Source organism: Chanos chanos, chromosome 8 (assembly GCF_902362185.1).
Source record: "Chanos chanos chromosome 8, fChaCha1.1, whole genome shotgun sequence".
NCBI classification, from domain to species: Eukaryota; Metazoa; Chordata; class Actinopteri; order Gonorynchiformes; family Chanidae; genus Chanos; species Chanos chanos.
In genome coordinates this window covers 8,323,773-8,343,662 of record NC_044502.1, presented here as the reverse complement: position 1 = coordinate 8,343,662, position 19,890 = coordinate 8,323,773, and the positions used below count along the sequence as shown (strand labels likewise).

At 45.9% G+C, this 19,890-nt stretch overlaps 1 protein-coding gene across 1 annotated transcript in view; it reads left to right on the top strand.

The window, feature by feature from the left end:
• Positions 1 to 19,890, top strand: part of LOC115817866 (E3 ubiquitin-protein ligase SMURF2-like) — a 42,425-nt gene that overhangs the window by 8,350 nt on the left and 14,185 nt on the right. Inside the window, exons 2-8 of the mRNA XM_030781007.1 lie at positions 8,834 to 8,872; positions 9,952 to 10,060; positions 13,935 to 14,068; positions 15,942 to 16,007; positions 16,397 to 16,481; positions 16,717 to 16,800; positions 17,983 to 18,185. Of these exons, the coding sequence (XP_030636867.1) occupies positions 8,834 to 8,872; positions 9,952 to 10,060; positions 13,935 to 14,068; positions 15,942 to 16,007; positions 16,397 to 16,481; positions 16,717 to 16,800; positions 17,983 to 18,185 (720 nt within the window). The remainder of the gene's footprint in view (positions 1 to 8,833; positions 8,873 to 9,951; positions 10,061 to 13,934; positions 14,069 to 15,941; positions 16,008 to 16,396; positions 16,482 to 16,716; positions 16,801 to 17,982; positions 18,186 to 19,890) is intronic.

Sequence of the window (19,890 nt, the reverse complement as noted above, 5' to 3'; positions counted from 1 at the left end):
GTCAAGACAGGGAACTGAGCACTCTTCAGCTGTTGGAACTTTAGAAATTGTACAGTAGGTGGTAAATGTGATGGTTATTGCATGGGTTATTGCATGAATAGATTCACAGGTGCAGGTTTTTTCGTCTCTGCAGCAGACTGTGTGGACGTTGTGTCGTTGGTGAAAAAAAAAAAAAAAGATCACCAGCAGAATAACAAGCTCCACAAAACTTCTCTCTGTGACTCGACCAGTGATGAACATTTACATCATCTCGTTCTCTCCTAAATAGGCTTTGTTTATCCAGCATGTTAAAAATGCGGAGCGTCATCTCACGAAACAAAAAAAAAAGGGGGGGGGGGGGGGGGGGGGGGGGAATTTTGCCAGTTTCTTTTGGAGGAACTGGCATATTCGTTTCCCAAGCTTTCTTCCTCCCTTCTCGTCCTCCGCTCTTGTTGTCCTCCTTTTCTTCCCTCGTTCCGTGTGCTGAGTCCTGGCCAGATGGGAAATGATTCATCGTCTCTGTATGGGCTGCATGCTGGGATTGAAATATCAGGCCGGTTGGTTTCCAAAGGCTCTCCAAACCAGATTAGGGGGAATGTAAACCGGCCGCTGTCGCTGTTACGTCGTGCAACTGGATGCTGAATTCCCAGGAGCTGACTGCATCCTGCTTTTTGGCCTTATCTCCATCACAGTGTCACAGCGGCTTTTTGTCTGTCCCTCATCTCTCTCTCTCTCTCTCTCTCTCTCTCTCTTCCTCGACTTGTTGTTGTACCTAATTACTGGTATGGTCACCATCCTCTACAGTCATCTCTGTTTACGCGAATTAATTTCGCTAGGCTTTCTGTTTACTGTGATACATTTAGCATTTAATCAGCGTTCCAGAGATGAAGTTGTCTGCCTTGGCGTAGCACACATGCACTTCATTATCATTCCGTCCTGTGTCTTTAGAGCTCATCTCCATACCAAGGGCTACCTTTAGCCTACCAGCATTAAACGAGAGCGATTACGTCAGACTAGTGTGACATTTTACCGTTTTAAAAAGCCAGCTGATGGAGCTCCCGATCTCTTTCACACGTCTGTCTGTTTTGAGCCGGGGGCTCCTATTTCTGCTCTATTCCCATGTTTCCTTCAGTTGTCACTTGGCCAGCTGGTTGTCAGCCTGCCAGCGCTCGGCTGCAGATTCCCGATCAACGCCCCCCCCCCCCCCCCAGTCGAGGGTGTGTCCGGCAAGGCCAGGAGCACCCATGGCTCCGTCATGAATGACATAATTGGCATGTGGAATATTATTCTACTGGAAGGAGGTTTGGGAGCGGGTGGGCTGAAGGGGGCGGGGGGAGGGGGGGAGACAGGGAACGTAATCGGTGGAAAGAAGGAAGCTGAGAGCAGATAAGAGCCCCTAGTTTGACGACCTGAGCTGGGGCATATGTGTGTGTGTGAGTGCGCGTGTGCATTTTTGTGTTTCCCTTTCCACTGAAAGCCTGAGGAGGAGGAGGAGGAGGAGGGAGAGGAAAGTTAGAGGAAAGGCTTTTGTTCCGACTTAAACAATACTGTGAATTAGACGGCGTAGGAGCGAAACAGGAGTCTAAACAGGGTTGGGAGGGCCAGAGGCGTCTGCCAATCGGGTGAAGAGGTTATTTTGTGCCGTCGCCGGATCTCGACCTAGAGTAACCGTGACCCTCAGAGCTGTTCAGACCCAAATGTGTGAGCCCTTCATGTTTCCCCACCTACCGATACGTCTCCCGCGTTTAACCAGGTGGCGGCCTTGATCCCTCTCATGTTTTAAAGGTGAGCCGTCAGTGCTGGAGGAATGCTGTTACTCTCTCTCTCTCTCCCCTTCATGTTTCCACACGTTCGCTTTCGTTTCCGTCACACGGCGTGGTGTCGGTGATTAACGTTTCGGGGTCATGCGAGGAAATTAAAAGGCGTGGTGTCAGATGTCAGCCCACCTTGACCTACTTCAAGCTCGGCCCGCACGGCGCCTACGAAAGTGTATCGCAGGTAGAGATATGAGCGGGAATACCGGATCATACACGCCTCAGGTTTCATCTCTTCACCCGCGCCGCAGGTGGGCCACTCTCAGCCTGCCTGTGTTTCTGATCCTACTGACACCTGACACGCGGAATCCTTTTGTCCTCCACAGCGGGTTAAATTGCAAGGGCCCCCCCCCCCCCCTTTTTTGGTTTTTACTTTTCAAGCAACTGAGCAATTTAAATGCATACAAAAGAACAAAAAGGTCGTCTTCTTCAAAACCCAAAAAGGGTTCAATTCCAAGTGATAAAACGGCATGTTTGCCTCGTTGTGTTACATTTTTTTGCGACCATATGTTTCTGGATTCTGGCTTTGCCATAAATGGAAATGTCTTGTGTGTGTGCGCAGTGCAGTATTTTGGTACATTGTTAGAATGGTAGGCTTTAGCTGAGGCCGTCGTAGGACATTGTGTTCGCTGGCGTTGTGTGCCAGATGAAACACCAGCGTGTTTTTACATTGCCAGGAGACTGGAGCATTAATAGCCCCGTTGGCTCTGAGCCATGCGTATGGAGACTGTGATACCAGGGCTCTGGCATGAGCAGTTCAGGTTGATGAAACAGAAACCTGTGTGTTCGTCTGCTCTCACGGAAGTAAAATGTTTCCCTGTAAACAGTCGCCCCAACCACTGCGGTTACCGTTCGGTCTGATACATAAGCTCGGTGTGCTGCACAAATCCAACCCTAGTTTCCCAGCAAAGGAGATACGTGAGTTGAACAGTGAGTAAGTTAAAATTTGATAGAGCAGCCAGATGTATTAGCATTGCACCATTGCCTCAAGTCACTTGATTGTAAACCTGTCTTTTTCTTTTTCTTTTTTTTTTTTTTTTCTTTACATGATCATTCCAAAAGCCATTGTTTTGCGACCTCCTGCCGCCAAACACGCTCTACCCGTCTTTCCAGAATGACGGCAGGTAAACCGACGTTTTACTCCGAGGCAGCCTTTGAGAGGACGGCGATGGAAAAAAAACAACGTCGCTCTATTTATAGCTCATTCGCACCCGAACTATGGGTTCATCGAACCAGGAGTTGATACAAACGTAATCCAAGAACCAACCTCTTAGCAGCTATGCACATAGGCAAGCTTTTTTTTTTTTTGTAAACACCAGCCTGATTGGTACCATTATGTGATTATTAGCAGGCTCTCAGCATTAAAGAGAGGTTTTATTGTACTGTGTCTCTTTATGGAGGATACAGTCTTACAGGCTAATGCACTGTGATGGTGTAATGCTGATATGCCCCTCCCCTCCCCTCGGTGTTAAATCTGTCCTCCTCTTTCCTCGCGTCTCCGTGATGAGACGGGATCTCATACGACAAGCTCTCGGCCTATCCACCGTGAGCACTGTCTTAATTCTCTTTTGGTTTTCGTCAGTCTTGTGCCTTTGGTCTGGCAATGTGTTCATTCTTTCAACTAAAAAATGAAGGTGATACAGTTGAGGAAAAAAGGTTTCAAATGGGAAAAAAGAGGGGGTGAAAAAAGGTTTTAAATGATTATAGCTTTTAATTGTTTTTGGCTTTGGTTTGCTTTGTTTTGGTTTTTGCATTCTTATTCTTCTCTCCTCTCTGGACCATTGTATTAACTGACTAGTTAAATCATTTGATTCAGTCTAATTATTTTGGCAACAGCAACAAAAAAAAAGATCTTTGGTGTCACATAATTGCACAGACAGCTGTTCCCAGTAAGACAGTAATCAGTGCTCAAACTTATCTGATCGTCACACTGAGGACATTGTCAATCACATGGACCGGTCATTAGTGACATAGTATTAGCGACCAGAGTGAGAGTTGACCTCTACCCCCTTTTAAGCCACTTGGAGCTCTTGGATTGGACATGGACCAGAGGTCGTAGCCCAGGACTTATAAAGTTAAAAGACGTGGAGCTGGAAGGGTCTCTGCCGTACACTGATCCTGCCTAGGGAAGAAGTCAGAGGCCATGACCTTTGGGAGTATGAGCTGAGCGAGTGTCTCATTGGATCCTCTGGTTAATACCTATAGTAAGGTTATCCAGGGAAAGTAAGCGGAACAAGTGATAGATTTAATCTCAGGTCCTTGCCACGAGAGACGAGTAGCAAGTAGCAAGAGACGCTGGACAGGTAGCAATCTGTAAGCAGTTTATTTACTGGTCATCCATTTATGTGTGATTTGCTCCAGTACAGAACCTACAGTGTATCTTTGACTGTGTGTGTTGCCTCACAATTTTTTTTTTTTTTGGCATTAAAACATTTGAACTAGTAGAATAGTTTAGTCAGAATGAAAGTTTCACTAGTTATTCAGAAATACACAACCTTTTATCTCAGATCTTCAATTCAGATCCAGTATGACATGAGCATCATTTCCACATGTGGCCATGGTAACCTCCATGGTGAACTCTTTGATGATTCTAACCAGGGAAAGCCTGATCTCCAACTGTCATACCCAATTTACTTTGGCTGTTCAACCAGAAATATAACCCAAATTTTCACTCCTATTTCTTTTTTTTTTTCTTCTTCTTTTTTTTTTCCTGGAGGAATGGCTCACTGTATTTCCATTCTAGAAGTGCACAGACATACATACTCATACACACACACACGCATCCCTAGCCAGACAAGCACATGTTATATCAGTATACTGTAAACATTGCACTGCATGTTCACATTATGTAGGTGGTCTTAAAATGGCCTGAGAGATGTTGGGGCAACAAAGAGAAGGATTCATGGAAAGCCCATCAGCAGAATGGACTGTACTGTCGTAGTTTAAGAAGATGCATAAGGAGATCAAGAGTATGGACGACCTCTTCAGTGGACTGCCTGTTTGCCTTACTTGCATTCGCAAAGGAACCTTTAAAATGTGCATCCAAAACAGATTCTGAAAACCATATGCATGTGAGAAGCCTTTCAATTTTAAACCTTTGGAAAAATCTCTAAACCCCGACCTCCAAAAAAAAAAAAAAGACCCGTTAAGTCCTTACCTCAGGCTTAGACTGTTGTTTTCAGCCTTAGTTATATGTTTCATATGCTGATTATTGGTTTTACAGTTTCATTTGTTTGTTTTTTCCTCTTGTTGTCTGTTATGAATGTGTGTGTCAGTGTAATTTGGTCGCTGGCCTCGACTACAAATTTACTGCCATCATTTGTGCATACCACCCTATTTCTGAGTGACCCATATCATTTTGGTCACTGTTTTGGTCTCCATTTGTTGTATTTATTTATTTATTTATCTATTTTTGTCTGTGGCAATTCTTTTTTTTTTTGTTTGATTTGTTTTTTGCCAAACGCAGACGACTTGTCTGCTTCCATTTCGGGGCTGAGCCTACGTCTAAAACACTGGGAGCGTGTTTGTCTAACCTACAGTCTTCCTAGCAGAAGCCAACACCAGCCGCAGGCCCCAAAGCTGATGGTATGATGGTTCAGGCAGCATCCATCTGCAGCAAAACTGTGTAGTCTCTTCCTGCCATTGCAGGCACCCTCCCTGGCTGTCTCCAGCAATAGAAGAGAGAGCGCTCTCGTCCTGGCGGCCTGTACCGCACAAGTCGCCAGGAGTCCGCCAGGAGTCTTCTCCCCATCCCCACCACCGCCACGGCCGCCGCTTAGAGACGAGCCACAAAGTTTAGGGTCTTGGCTGCTCCCATAACAGAGCCTACCGGCTAACGCCGCTCGACCGAAATATTCAAATTGACCGTTATGGGCCCCTCTGCGAAGGTGTCAGCGTCGAAGGCATTCGTTTTAACAGGTCTCCCCGGTGCCCCGGGGCTTGCCGAATGAAGGGTTGCGGGAATGGAAAGTGGCCCCGTCACCTGCTCCTCACCTCTTGTAAATTATTAACACCATGAGACCATGGAGAGAATGTGCTGAAAAGTGCCGAGGGGCCCACGGTGTGTGTGTCGTGACAGATGCTCGGAGAGACACATTCCGCACGGTTTGAGCAACGCGGCTGGGGTGCCTGCTCAAAGGATTGCTTCCTCATCTGTGTCTTGTCTTTCCATCTCCATCTTTTTTTTTTTTTTTTGGTTCACCGTCTCAGACGAATCCAGCTAGAACGTGTCAGTTTTGGGTGCAATTAAAAAGGATATAGCCTCAAGATTTTCCTCAACGCTTATCTTCTTGGCTTATCTGGGCTCATGATAAAAATAAAGAAGAACCATTAAATGAAGTGAGGAATGCAGTAACCAAGCTGACAGTGTCCTGTCAGACGGTGCCACAGTTCGAGGTGCGTTACGGTTGAAGATTGTTACCGCCATAAATGTGTAACCCGGAGGTGTCGTAAAACAGTGTTTCCCAATCTTGCTGGGAGAATCAACTCATGGTGCATTTTAGACATCTGCATGATTTAGCACACCTGATTCCATACTTGATAAGCCGAGGCAGGAGCAGAGAAAAGGGACCTAAAATGTACAGAGGTGTGGACCCTTTAGACCAGGACTGGAATCCCTGGTTGAAAAGCGTAGAGTGATAAATGTCAGGACACACATAGAAAAGTAGACCATGCCAAGGAAGAGAGTTGCTGTTATATAGCACTCATAAAACATGGTTACGCACCCCTCATAACTTTTTTTTAAGGCGTGTCTTGTCCTTTTGTCTTCACATAGGATTTGCCGCATAGCAATAACTTTAGGGCTTTCCAGGAAAACTGTTGGTGTCAATAAGCTCTATTAAATACCATGCACTCCGAAGAAACTCTTAAAGTACGCGGGTAAACATAGCACGGTAAATCCAGATTATGCGTCTCTGGTCTCGATCATGAAACTATGTTCTCTTTACCCATTAGGGATGAATTTTGATGCTTTGGATGTTTAACACTTTCTTCTGGATCTTGGCCCTAAATAACCCCAAGCATCAATTGTTTTATAGCTGCTTTTATAGTAAAATCTAAATGGAGCACAAGCACTAATTAGACAGGAACAATGCACGGAGAGAACCTGCTCACCCTTCATACGGTTTAGACCCGAAGCAATGCCTGGCACAGCTTTTTACTGCGGCATGGCCTGATGGAGAAATCATTCTCTGTTTGATTGGTAAATTTCCTCAGCCTGGTATTGATTTTCTGTTGGGTGTAAGCTTTTCGTACTTAGTGACTCTAGATGACTCCAAACTTACTTGTCATTGATGGAAGACACATGTTTCAGGTTCGTCCACTGTTGCAATCAACTCCAGAAGAAGATGTAAGGGATCCTCCCTGTTCTGTTCTTTGAGCTGATGATTCAGGGTCTGGCCGGCCTGACTGGAATCCTCACCGCAGTCTTCTAGAACTCTCTTGGACCTCACTCTGTAGAACATCCTCTGCTAAGCTTGATGAGTTGGGGCACCTGCAACTGTCTTCACACGGCATATATCACCACGTTCTCATACACTTATTCTTTGGAGACTTTTCGTAGTATAGTCAGTGTGAAACTATGTGGCCTTTTTTTTTTTTTTTTTTTTTGCAAAGTTCTTGCCAGACTGTCTTGTTCCAGTGGGTGGCCTAAATGGAAGGGTGGGGGGGGGGGGGGGGGGGGGTTGGTGGTTTGCAGCAGCCATCAAGACCCTTGGGCTAAAAGCAGACTTCCCACACTTCAAAGGCTGGTGGTCTTTGCTACAGCTTAGAGGAGCTTTGCTCGTCATTAGTCAGATGCTTGCGTTCGTGGCGAAACGTGCTCGGAAGCGGATCGCACGATCGAGTGCCATACCGACGACACCTCGGCGAGGCACGGCCCGCGACGCCGCTGAGTCGTCCACTCGTCTCTGAGAAAGTAGCACGTAGCTCGCATCAGCTTTCCCCAGGGGTCATCACACACTGTCTTCCCTGCAGGGTCCTGCGTGCGATGAGATCTTTCAGCTGTTTGAGGGCGGTCACACCGCATCTGTTGTGGGGGACTGGAGGTCAGGGCTCAGAGATCTTTCCAGGGGTTCATTTTAGGCTATTGATCGAAATAGAGGATCGTTTTGGAAACTCTAGATTGATGCCTTTTGGCATCAACCACTGGTTGACAGTTTGTCACAAGACCAGGATTCGCTAATTTTTTTTTTTTTTATTATTATTTTTTTTTTTTTTTTTCCTTTCAACACCTTTTTTTTTTTTGTGGTGGTTGTTGTTGTTGTTAATTTGGGTCTTGCATTTCTGAATGGGCCCTTATTCACACCAGCCGTCAGCTGACTTGGCCTCAGTCTTTTACTGTAATTTTATGATTTCTTTTCTCTGACCTTGAGAGACTATATAACGAATCTGCTTTTCATTCAAAGCCTTATAGGACAGCAGTTATGCTTTGTGGTTCACTTTGGCCCTCAGCTTGATGGGAGAGAGTTGGCGACGGTCATTGCTGACAGCCAGTGTATTTGCGGGGACGTATTCCTCGGGGAGTCGCTCGGTACGGGATGGAATGCTTGTCTGCTCAGTGTTTTACAGCGAGGCTAAGCTCTTAACCGCTTTTGAAACGGAGGGGGTGGATTAAGCCAGGGCCTCCATGGCGCGACACTCGTGGTTGTTTGCGGGGGGGGAACTGTAAATCAAAACTGCGGCAACCCAGAAATTCTCAAATAATCTAGCCGTGTAACACAGAGGACAAGAGTCAGCCAAAAATGACTGAAAAAAAAGAGAGAAAAGAACCAGTTTTTTTTAGTCAGTCTCTCTGAAAAAGTCTCTGAATGCTGTTTGATGGTGCGGCCAGTGAATGTACATGGATGCATTTCGGGTTTTTTTTGGGGGGGGGGGGGTTTGCATTTGTTTTGCGTTCTGTTATATTATCACATGTCAATTTTACTCGGTGCTGTGTACTGAATGAAACCTGAAGGAATCTGAAATTAGGATGTTTTTGTTTTTTTTTTTTCTCTGGTCATGACTATATGCTGAGGTTTCTTTTTCCTCTTTTTTTTTTACAGTGCTCTGTGCAAAAAACCTTTCGAAGAAAGACTTCTTCAGTAAGTAACCTGTTTTTAATGTTCCTAACACTGTATTTCTAAATTTAGACTTTGCCATCCGAGCCAGTTAAAGCACTACAGAGACAAGACAAGCTCCAATTTTTTTTTTTTGTATAAAGCTGATGTCTTCGTGGGTGTGTAGAATAAGCATGCAAATCTGATGTGCGGTTTAACTGTTTGAAACAAGGAGCTCTATTCACAGTACATTTCTTTTTTTTTTTTTTTTTTTTTTGAAGTGGTACACAGATAAACACAACCCAGAATGTTGAGCCACACTCATTAAATCACAGACTCTTTAACCAAAACAGAGTTTTAAAAAGTCCTTAATGAGGAAATGAACCGTATGAAGAGAAGAGAACAAAATAAGTCACCAGTGTTGAGTAAGATTAATGGAGATCGCGATAGGATCTCCCTCCGTGACTCTCTGTGTGTTTTTGTCGCGTGCATGTGACAGGCTTTTAACTCTACAACACAAACGCACGTCGTTCAGACACACAAACACACTTACAGGGAAGTCCCTGAAATCCTCCCAGAAGGTCACCCAGGTAAATATGACTCAACAAGTCAGACCGGTGCAGACGTACAGTTACAGTATCATAGCCTGAGGATCACGCGGGCGTGAAATGCTCGAACGACACATAACGTCTCAAGTGCACAGTCGCCCAAATCAGCGGCTTTGGCTTTTACTTTTATCTTTTAGCTGCGTCTGATTCATAAGAATGGACCAGCTTAAGGTGTCTCAGACCGTTGGAATGTTTTGTCACGTGCTTTTCTTTAGAACGTGGTGTTCATGTTTCCGCGTAACTTCGTGAATGAGCACGGTCCTATCAGATTTGTTTCCTCGGCCAGTGGCGCCAGGACAAGCTACTTCCACTTCCTAACGTCACAGATGTAATTGGTTTTGTTATGGAGTGGAACTTCCTCACTCTAGCAAAAAAAAAAAAAAAAAAGAAAAAAAAACTGTGATGTTTTAGTCAGGTTAAAGCCTCTTCTCTTTGTTCAGCTGAGTTTTTTTTCTTTTTTTTGCCTCCTCTTTTTATTGTGTGTTCACGACCTTTGACCTTTACCCCTGCCCTCAGGATTGCCTGACCCCTTTGCCAAGGTGGTTGTTGACGGTTCAGGGCAATGCCATTCTACAGATACTGTGAGGAACACGCTCGACCCCAAATGGAACCAACATTACGACCTGTAAGTTTTTTTTAACAGACTTTATAAAAAAAAAAAAAAAAAGGGTTTACTCATGGCATAATGAGTCACTGTCTGTGCTGACAGAACGGTTAAAGTACCGAGTTTGTTTTGCACACTGTTATACTTGGCGTTGGTGGAGTTTTTGTTTGTGTCTCGACCTTGCATCTGATCGAATGTAAACTCCGCCTTCCTCAAGCAAGCAAGCGTGGAACGTAAACACACCAGCGCACATCCCGCTCTCCATGTCTTAATATGTGATTCATGTATGGATGGTTGTGCTCATGTTCCAGTTAAAATAATAATAATAATAATAATAATAATAATAATAATAATAATAATAATCTAACGTCTACCACAACTAGATGATGAATTGTGATGTTTGATATTAGCACATCCTTTGTCCTGTGCTGAAACCTGCTTTCCATGCTTTGCTCTGTCCAAATGTTTTGTTACCAAGCCATGTATCCTGAATGTTCTTGGAATAGGAGACTGCAGTGTTTTTAGGGAATTTTGTGAGGGGGGGAGGCGGGGGGGGGGGGGGGGGGACTCCAAGGTCTTACTGGCAATACAGCACACATGGGTAAGACTTTGAAAAAGCATTTGGGAAATATGTAGGCTGTCTTTTCGCTGGAGTTCAGCCAGAGCGAACAGATTGAACAGTTCAGGGGGATTTTTTTTTTTTTATTTTCTTTAAATAAATGTAGGACTGCATCACGGATTTAAGAGGTGGGAAAAAACAAAAAAAACACCACGGACAGTCATTTTGAAAGTGAAATGTAAAATGCGCTAAATTTGTTGCGATTTCAAAATCACTCAGACAGTCAAAGAGCGTCTCAGTCGCGTTCGACGTCTGGAATTCAAGCTGCTCGAAAACGAGAGGATTGTATTAAGTGTTATTTTTGTTCTGTTTTGTTTTTTTGTTGTTTTTTTTTTATAAGGCTTCACGAATACCAAGTTTCATCCCTGCTCTGTCCTCCTTTGTTTTCCGTTGTTTACTTTCTAACAAATATGAAGTGTCAAGTCACTTAAAAGCGGTGTTTTTACTCAGGTTTGGAGGTTTGTTTTGTCACAAGGTGTTAAATGACTCCGTGCTGTGTTGTGATGGGTGCATGTGTCCTGAGGCGCAGCACCCTGCCAAGTGGACTCTCTGCTTTAATGATGGGAATTAATCACATGCAGATGGGTTAACACAAATGAGAAACGCCTTCATTAGGAGTTTCTTCACACACACACACACACACAAAATAAAATAAATAAGAATAATAATTAGAGCAGGAGGTCTCTCTACAGAGTCCTTTAATTAGTTCTACAGTCATTAATTATAAGCCTCATAGTACAGTCAGCCGGTGCATCTGCAGTGTGCACCCCTGAGCACGCATCATCTCCCACACGTTTACTTTAAAGTCATGGCATGTGTTTTTAAAAGAGACGGTTTGCGTGTGTGTGTGTGTGTGTGTGTGTGTTTGTGTGTACACGTGTGTGTCTGCACACATGTGGGCATCAAGTACGGTTCTGGTGCTTGACTAGCTGCTGTCATCGTTTGTGAGGTCTTCATTTGAAACATGTGGCACTAACATCTGTGATTGTTACATTAATGAAGCACAGGCGTGAAAGAGGAAGTTGCCAGATGTTATGTTTGGAACAGCGTGGAGAGAATATAAAAATTCCTAAAAATAAGCGCCGTTTTTATGGAGCAGTGTAGAATGAACGCACGTCTAGTTTTTTTTTGTTGTTTTGTTTTTCTTTTCTTTCGTTTGTTTGTTTGGTTGGTTTTTTTACTTTCTTTCTGTTGAAGTTCTGTTGTATCGTTTATGAAGTTTGTTTATGACTGTGTATTTGCACCACGTAGTCATATGTGTTACTGGAAAGACAGCATGGACTTTGCCAGACTGAAGTCTGAGGCAATGAATGCTGTCAGTGACCTCTGACCCCACCCCCTAGTGTCGTCATAGGAAATAACTTGCATGCCAGGGATAACAGATGGAGCCGAGCTGGCGGGCTGCCAGCCTTTCATACTCAGGCAGCCCTCAGATATGCTGATCTGGAATCAGGACCGGCTGTCTAATCTTGATTGTTAATGGCGTAAACTGAAGGCATAACTGATCCCAAGTCAGCAGAGATGTGAGGTTTCTTTACCTGTTTAGTTTACCCCCTGAACAAGGCAAGTACCATGAGAGTCTCTTATCAGTATAATATGCTGTTAGGCTTCTCAGGAAATCAAAACACCAAAATGGTCAACACTTTGAACTCATGGATGTTTAACTTAGGACAGATGTCTTTTATCCATGCAAATATTTATATATCTTTATATACTGTAGCTGTTGGCACGGAATGTATCTGTTTGACAGGGTAAGGTCAAAGTTCATCAACCGTGTCATCACGCTGTGATCATACCAGTGGCATACAGAGCGGGGTAATGAAATATGATGTAAGTCCTTCCCTTTCGGCAGACCATATGTCACCCTCCCACCCCCCACCCCACCCCAGTCGCTCACCCTAGCCCCCCCACCCTCGGTCCCTCCCATTAGCCCAACAGACCTGACAGTGGGAACAGGTGGTCTCTGCCGCCCACGTCCCCGGAGGACCGAGCAGGTTACGTCGTCTGGGGAGGCATGATTTAACCGGGCCTCCTCGCAGACGAGGTGCTAATTAGTTTATTTCTGGCGTCGTTTCACTTTGTGCTCTCAGCGCTCGTCGGACGCCAACCAGAGTGGGTAATGTCTCTCAGCGTGCCACACGGCGGACCTGCGTCACCCTCTGCCCGTCATTAGCATTAACTAACATATGAAGCGTACTGTGAGTCTGTGCAACCAATCAGTTTATGTCACTGTAACGGTTCTGAAGTTTCCAGTGTCTCCTGCCATACATTTCCATGAGTGTATCGGAGAGTGAGAGTGAGAGTGTGTGTGTGTGTGTGTGTGTGTAAGAGAGAAGACTGTCACCAGCACTTGCAAAATTCGCTGGAGATGCGAAGACGTGTTATGTGTTTTGGTTTGTAACCATTTTAATGACAAATTCAGAACCACTTCACTTATATGGTTCGATACCGAGCAAGCTCCAATAACGCAGACGTCTGTCATGTGTAAGTAAAGATCCATGGTCTGGTCCCAAGGTTCCTCACTTCCTCACTCCCCCCCTACCACCTCCTGCTAAGCTGTGTATCTGACTGCTCCCCTGCACCCTGACCTCACCCAGCAGGCTTGTGTGTGGGGGGGGGGGAGAGATGGGGGGAGTATAGGTGGTTTTGCTGGGAAGACTGTAATTAGAGCCAGTCTTTGTGTTTACTGTAACTACTGTCTGGAATATCAGGCTGTTTTTACAGAGAGAGAGAGAGAGAGCGCGCGCGCGCGCGCGAGAGATCAAGGAAGACGTAGGGGACTTCCTCTGAAATCATGAAGACTTGAGTCAGCCTCTCGAGCTAGACAAGTGGAGAACTGTCCGCAGACTGTGGTTACTATAGCGTTGTCACGGTTTGTTGGTGTGTTAGTGTTTGTGTGGTGGGGTGGAGCTGGGGTGTAGAGGTGTGTTAAGCTGCCACAGTCTTTAGTCATTTTTTTGGAAAATCGATTGTGCAAATCCGCATACGTGTTTTACGCTAAGACACACCAGTGTTCCCTGAGTCAGTAGTGCGGAAAAATTCGGATTAGGTTGCTATGTTGGCTCTCTAAATATTTTTATTCATGACCCTAGCGAGGCAGGGGGGGGGGGGGGGTGGGGGGGTGGGGGGGTGAGGGCTGGGGGGGGTGTTCGAATTGGATGAATTTCAGTGATGCGACAGGCATTTGGCTTTTCAAACCACGTCTGGCAGTTGGATGTTTCCTTTTCATTGTCTTCGCCGAATGTCTTTATGTTTGCATCTCCCACTTCACCGCAGGTATATCGGCAAGTCCGACTCCATCACCATCAGCGTGTGGAACCATAAGAAGATCCACAAAAAGCAGGGAGCAGGCTTCCTGGGCTGCGTAAGGCTTCTGTCTAATAACATCAACCGCCTCAAAGACACCGGCTGTAAGTCTCCCAAGTTCCTTCCTTGTGAATTTGTGAGTGTGTGTTTTGTGTTAGACAACTATTTTTTTTTTTTTTCCCAGAACAGACAGTCCAGTTACAGTGTCCAGACTCTGAAAACCTGAAACCTCTCTTCTCCCTTTTTTTAATAACTCCTCAGTCCACTCATAAGTCGTCTTTTATCCTTTTAGTAGTCCTTACACTTGAGTGTTGTTTTATTGTCAGTGAACAGATTGAATCAGAGAACACTTTATCATTCTACTGTGTGAGAGCCATTAGTTCATATCGATTGATGGTCGTCTGACACCCCACCTTTCACACATGCACACACTGACACACACACACACACACACACTCACTCCCACCCCAGTGCCCCAGGCTGGACTTGGGTGCCAGTCTGGCTGGCTGGAAGAGTTGGAGTTTGCTTGGACTGCAACAACTTACTGCTTTCTCCCAAGGGAGGAGGCACCTGGGAGCTGGGCCCAAGTCTGACTCTCCCAGACTCCCTTGGGCCTTCAGTTATGCCCTCCCAGACGGCGAGAAGGGGAGGCACACTCAATGACCTGACGTTTCTTCCCCTCAAGCCAACTCAGCAACACTGCTAGGATTGTTTTGGAGATGTCAGCAAGAACCATTCTTTTCTGCGTTCCCCCCCCCCCTCTATGCTACGCCTCGTGGCCAACCGTCGAGAGCCTCAAGAATCGCAAATCAATTTTTTTCCAAAAAAAAAAGTTTTAAACAGTTTGTTTTTCAGCTTCTGAAAAGTTATATCAACGAGTTTTAGCGCGAACGGTCAGGCGTGGAAACGAGCCGACCGCCCCGGGCCGAGGACCGCGGCGAAACTGCTGCCGCTGCTCTATATATAAAGACAGGTGACTTGGCCAAGTGGGCCAGTGTGGACAGGAAACCGTTTTTTTTTTTGTTTTTTTTTCTCACCACAGAGTTCGCTCTGGGAGCCCGTCTGCTCTGGCGACGCTGCGGTCGCGCCGGGCCAGGCTCCTGCCACAGACAGCTCCACTTCCTGCTGCAGAGTGAGCGAAACCACCGGGCTTTGTTTCACCACTGACTCGAATGTCCAAAAAAAAAAAAAAAAAAAAAGAACCTCTCCCTGGCCATGAATGAGCTCTATGCTGATGTGGCATCTGGTGCCAGGTTACGTGCCCAAGAATACCACAGTATAACTCCCTTTGGACGGGGCTACAGCGTGGATTTTATAATAGATATATCTTAGCATGTTTTCCTTTGAAGTCTCTCTGTTTTTGCCGGGGCCTGTCCGTATCTGTAGAACATTAGATCGTGTGCAGATGTGTGTCAGGCTTCAGTTTCATGTTTTGTTTTCACCATTTCGCATTGCAGCCGTTATAAAGACCGGCCGTGTTTAGTCTAGTTCGGCATCCTGCATAAACCAATGACTGTCAATCAGCGCTGAGCGTGAAAAGTTATTCCTTTTTATTTGTATTTATTTTTTTATTTTTTCACGTTTTTTTTTTTGTCTGGATGCTTACTGAAACCTCTTATCGCAGATTTATGAAATGGAGTTCTAATCAAGTCGTTACAGGAGCGGAGGTGGAGACCTGTTCTACTCAAGTTGTTCACATTCAGTTAAACTACAAAAAACAACAACAACAACAACAAATACAAAGCCTCAGTTTTGGCTCTGTGTTACAGTATGTCTCGACTTTACTTCAGTGTGAAATAGTTCGATTTAAAAGTTTGTGTCTGTTTGTGTTGTGTGTGTGTGTGTGTGTGTGTGTGGGGGCGCGTGCGTGCGTGCGTTTGTGTGTGTGTGTGTGTGTGTGTTTGTTTGGGCGCACGCGTGTCTTTTGTTCTCCTTTGCATCCTCTGACCTTAAAGTTGCTTTTCCTGCCATTGACAGACCAGAAGCTGGACCTGAACAGGCTCGGCCCCAACGACAATGACACGGTCAGAGGGCAGATTGTGGGTGAGTAGTCTGATGTGTCACCCTTTTGACACGGCACCAGGCTGACACATATACACAAACAACGCACCCCCCACGCACTCGTCCTCTTCTGTCGCTGTTTGGAGATCAGAGTTATAGAAACCACACTCGCTCACACACCACTTGGCCTCCAGTCTGGATTTGAAAGTCGTACATCTGTCTAGGCCGGTGTCTCATTTCCTCGTAAAACCGTCGGGCTTTTTCTAGACGGCGCGTGTTGTTACTTCATCCATCAGCAATACAAACCGTCCATGGCTTTTGCAGTGCTTTCTGAGCGACCTCTCCTAATCCCGCTCGGTTTTCGCCGACGTTTTCCCGAACGTTCTCCGAACGTTTGTGACGGTTTCTGTTTCACGTTTTGCATCTTCCAGTGAGCCTGCAGTCTAGAGACAAAATTGGCAAAGGAGGTCCCATGGTGGACTGCAGTCGTTTGTTTGACAACGACCTACCCGATGGGTAAGTGACTGTAGCAACGCACAGGTTTTTTTGTATTTAATCCGCATGTTACACGTCAGACCTAAACTGAATCAGTACAATATATTTTTAAGTTGGAAAGTGGTATGAATATTGCACTTCCTTTAATCTTTTTTTTTTTTTTTTTCCTTGCTGTAACGTTCATTGTGAATTTCCAGTTTGTGAATCTGGGTGTTTTGTGTGGGTTTTCTTATGAAAATGTATTTGTGCACTGAAGCTGGGAGGAAAGGAGGACAGCATCTGGCAGGATCCAATATCTAAATCACATCACGCGCACCACGCAGTGGGAGAGACCGACCAAGTAAGGAGGCCCCCACAGTCACGATCTGTGTTACACGCACACACACATATACATACATACACACATACACACACACACACACACACACACACACACACACACACAATGCTCAAATGCCACTTGTTGTACAAACACGGTAACCCACTCTTAAAGCCCAAGGCTTGTTCCACCCTGCAGAAACATGCAGACCAAAATGACCGTCTTCCTGTGTCTCGTCACGAACTGTATATGCCCAGCTCAGACTGGACTCAGGACAGAGGACTGACACTGTAACACGCTAAAAATAGCAGAATACGTTTTCAGTCTTTCGCGGACCTCCGCCGCATTTTAATGTTCGTGAGTATCACATCAGAAGCGTTCTGTTTTTCATAACATCGTAGGGATTTTGCCAGATGTAGCCCTGGCATTGCTTTGTGGTAGACAGGCGTGATCTCCGCTCAGGCCGCGCTGAGAGTTTGAGGTAACGGCATTTTTGTCGATGTCATATACATTTTGGCGTAGGAGCAAGACCGTCGTCCCCCCTCAAGGGTCGCCGAACCACCAGTACTCTTTGTCTTGACTGGGCTATAAAAGCAAACAAATAAATTACACACTTGTTGTTGTTCCTTTGTGGTTTGGGGGGAGGGGGAGGGGAGGGGTTGGGTGGAGAAGATAACTATGGCGTCAGGAGATCTGGAGGTCTGGAGAGCCAGACACTGGAGTCTGGAGGAGCAGGCTGCTGCAGACGGTGTGGCTCCCCTCCCTCCCTGACCTTATCACACACTTTCCTGTCACACACTCGCTCTCAGGGGTCAGCTGGACACACACACACACGCGCGCGTGCGCGCACGCACACACAGAGCAGGCTTGGGAGTGAAGTTACATGTATATCTACGCTAAAAACGTCTCAAAAGAAAAAAGAAAGAAAAATTTGGCATCTGTGCTTGCATCACGCAAATATAGATCTGTAAGGTCCACTTTGACGGATAATTCTGAACGACACATTTTCAGGTGACTGTTATGAACACACAGGTGTCATTATACAATATTGCCATCATACAACATTTTGTTATTTTTTATGTTATTTTCTCCATTCATTTAACCACTCATTCTCATTCTGCTCTGTCTCTCTCTTGCCCTCTCTCTCTCTTGCCCTCTCTCTCTCTTGCTCGCTCTCTCTCTCTCTCTCTCTCTCTCTCTCAGGCCTGCGTCTGAATACTCCAGCCCTGGACGGCCTCTCAGCTGTCTGATGGATGAGAACACGCCCGTTTTGACGCCCAACGGGGCCGCAGGCATTACTCCCAGTGACCCGAGGGTGCAGGAGAGACGGGTTAGATCCCAGAGACACCGAAACTACATGAGTCGAACCCACCTGCACATGCCGCCAGACCTCCCAGAGGGCTACGGTGAGTGGCATCCTTTTGTTGATACCTGTTGGTTCCTATTGGTGATACACTCTACATTCTCTAAAACCTTGGTTAAGGTCTGAAGCCGGTGATGGATTTGATCAAAGCGCAGAAGATAAGGAATGGTTTCCTCTCTTAAAATGTGCACCGCGGGGGTCTACAACAGGGCAAGTCGGAAAGCTAAATTTTTCATGCGATCAGCCCACTCAAAAGTTAATACTTTCAGCGACGGCCGATTTTTCTTAACGCTCTCTTTCAACTGAAGGATCTCAGAGGGAAGAAGCCAACAATCCGAAGCTCCCGGTCCGATTCGCTCACGTGACAGCGCGCGCAACTTTAACGGAGCCAGGAAAAGCGCGCGCTGACGCCGCTGTCGCCGCGGCTGCGGCTGTCAGCTTTGATGAATGAGCGTGCAGACAGGCTCCTTCCCACCGGCTCCCTGACCCAAAACATTATCTGGCCTGTTTGACCCGGGTATAGATTAGGGTGCTGAGAGACATAGGACGTTTCGCGTTGGCTGTACAAACAGCCCAGAGAGGCTCCGAAGTTAAGGTTACATCAGGACGAATCTCGGTTCTCTTTCGCGTCGCGTGTCGGGGGTTGTCATTTTAATTGCTTGGGTTTTCTCTTTGTTTGCTTTTGTTTCCCCCCAGACTGTTCTCTCAATCTATGGGGAAACGCAAAGTAATTATCTCACTTTTTTTTTTTTTTTCCCCCGAATGCTTTTTTCTCCCGAATGCTTTTCAGTCAGGCGCAATCGTGTCATGATGAAGGCGTTTTGTTTCCTTTTAAGGTCAATCTCTTTGGGCTTTTTTTTTTTTTCTTTCTTTTTTTTAAGAGCTCACTTCTCCTCAACCTCCCCCAGCTGAATGAAATCAAAGTCTGGGCACTGTTAAGGAAATAGTTTACATGTTTGTCATTTTAAGAATTCGAACAGAGTGCCCCTTTAAAGACCAGAGGCCGCTCCGCGTCGACTCCGTGGGGATTTGAGGAGATTTTGGGAGCGTGAGCCTGTGTCAGTAATTAGAGGGTGTCGCAGCTTGATGGTGCCATAGAGAGGGAAAAAAAAAACTGCCTGTGATCCTAAAATACCCATGCTGCTTTGCTGTCTCCTGCCATTCAGATGGGCCGAAATCCGGGGCTACTGGCCAGGTTCTGGACCCGGGAGAGGTTTGGGCTGACGCATAGGAGGACATAGTTCAGGCCAATGCGAGATGCTTACCATCTGCACTAACCATAGTATAGTTTTGTGGGTGGATTCTGTTTAGATGGAGAGGTGGGGAGGGGGGTTGACATTGAGTTTTCACAGGATTTAGACAGATTTGCGCTTAGTTTGGGTTGGATACGGCCAGTCATGCGAGGGTCTATAAAAGGAGAGCATGAGAAGTGAGGGGCAGAGGAGGGTTTTTTTTTGGGGGGGGGGGGGTTGTTTGTTTGTTTGGGTTTTTTTTTTTACGGTCGCCATGAATGGGACCAGGAAGAGCTAAGCATATGGGAACCTGTCTGTCAGCAATGAGGTGTCAGCTTGCCTTTAGACCACACATACACACACGCATGCACACATGCACACTATCGCTCACTCAAACACAAGACATGTGCTCCAGTTTACTGACCCACGCCTGTCCCCCCAGATTGTTCACCTCATTACGAACATGAAAACCCAAACACACACACACACACACACACACTTAACAGAACTACAGTC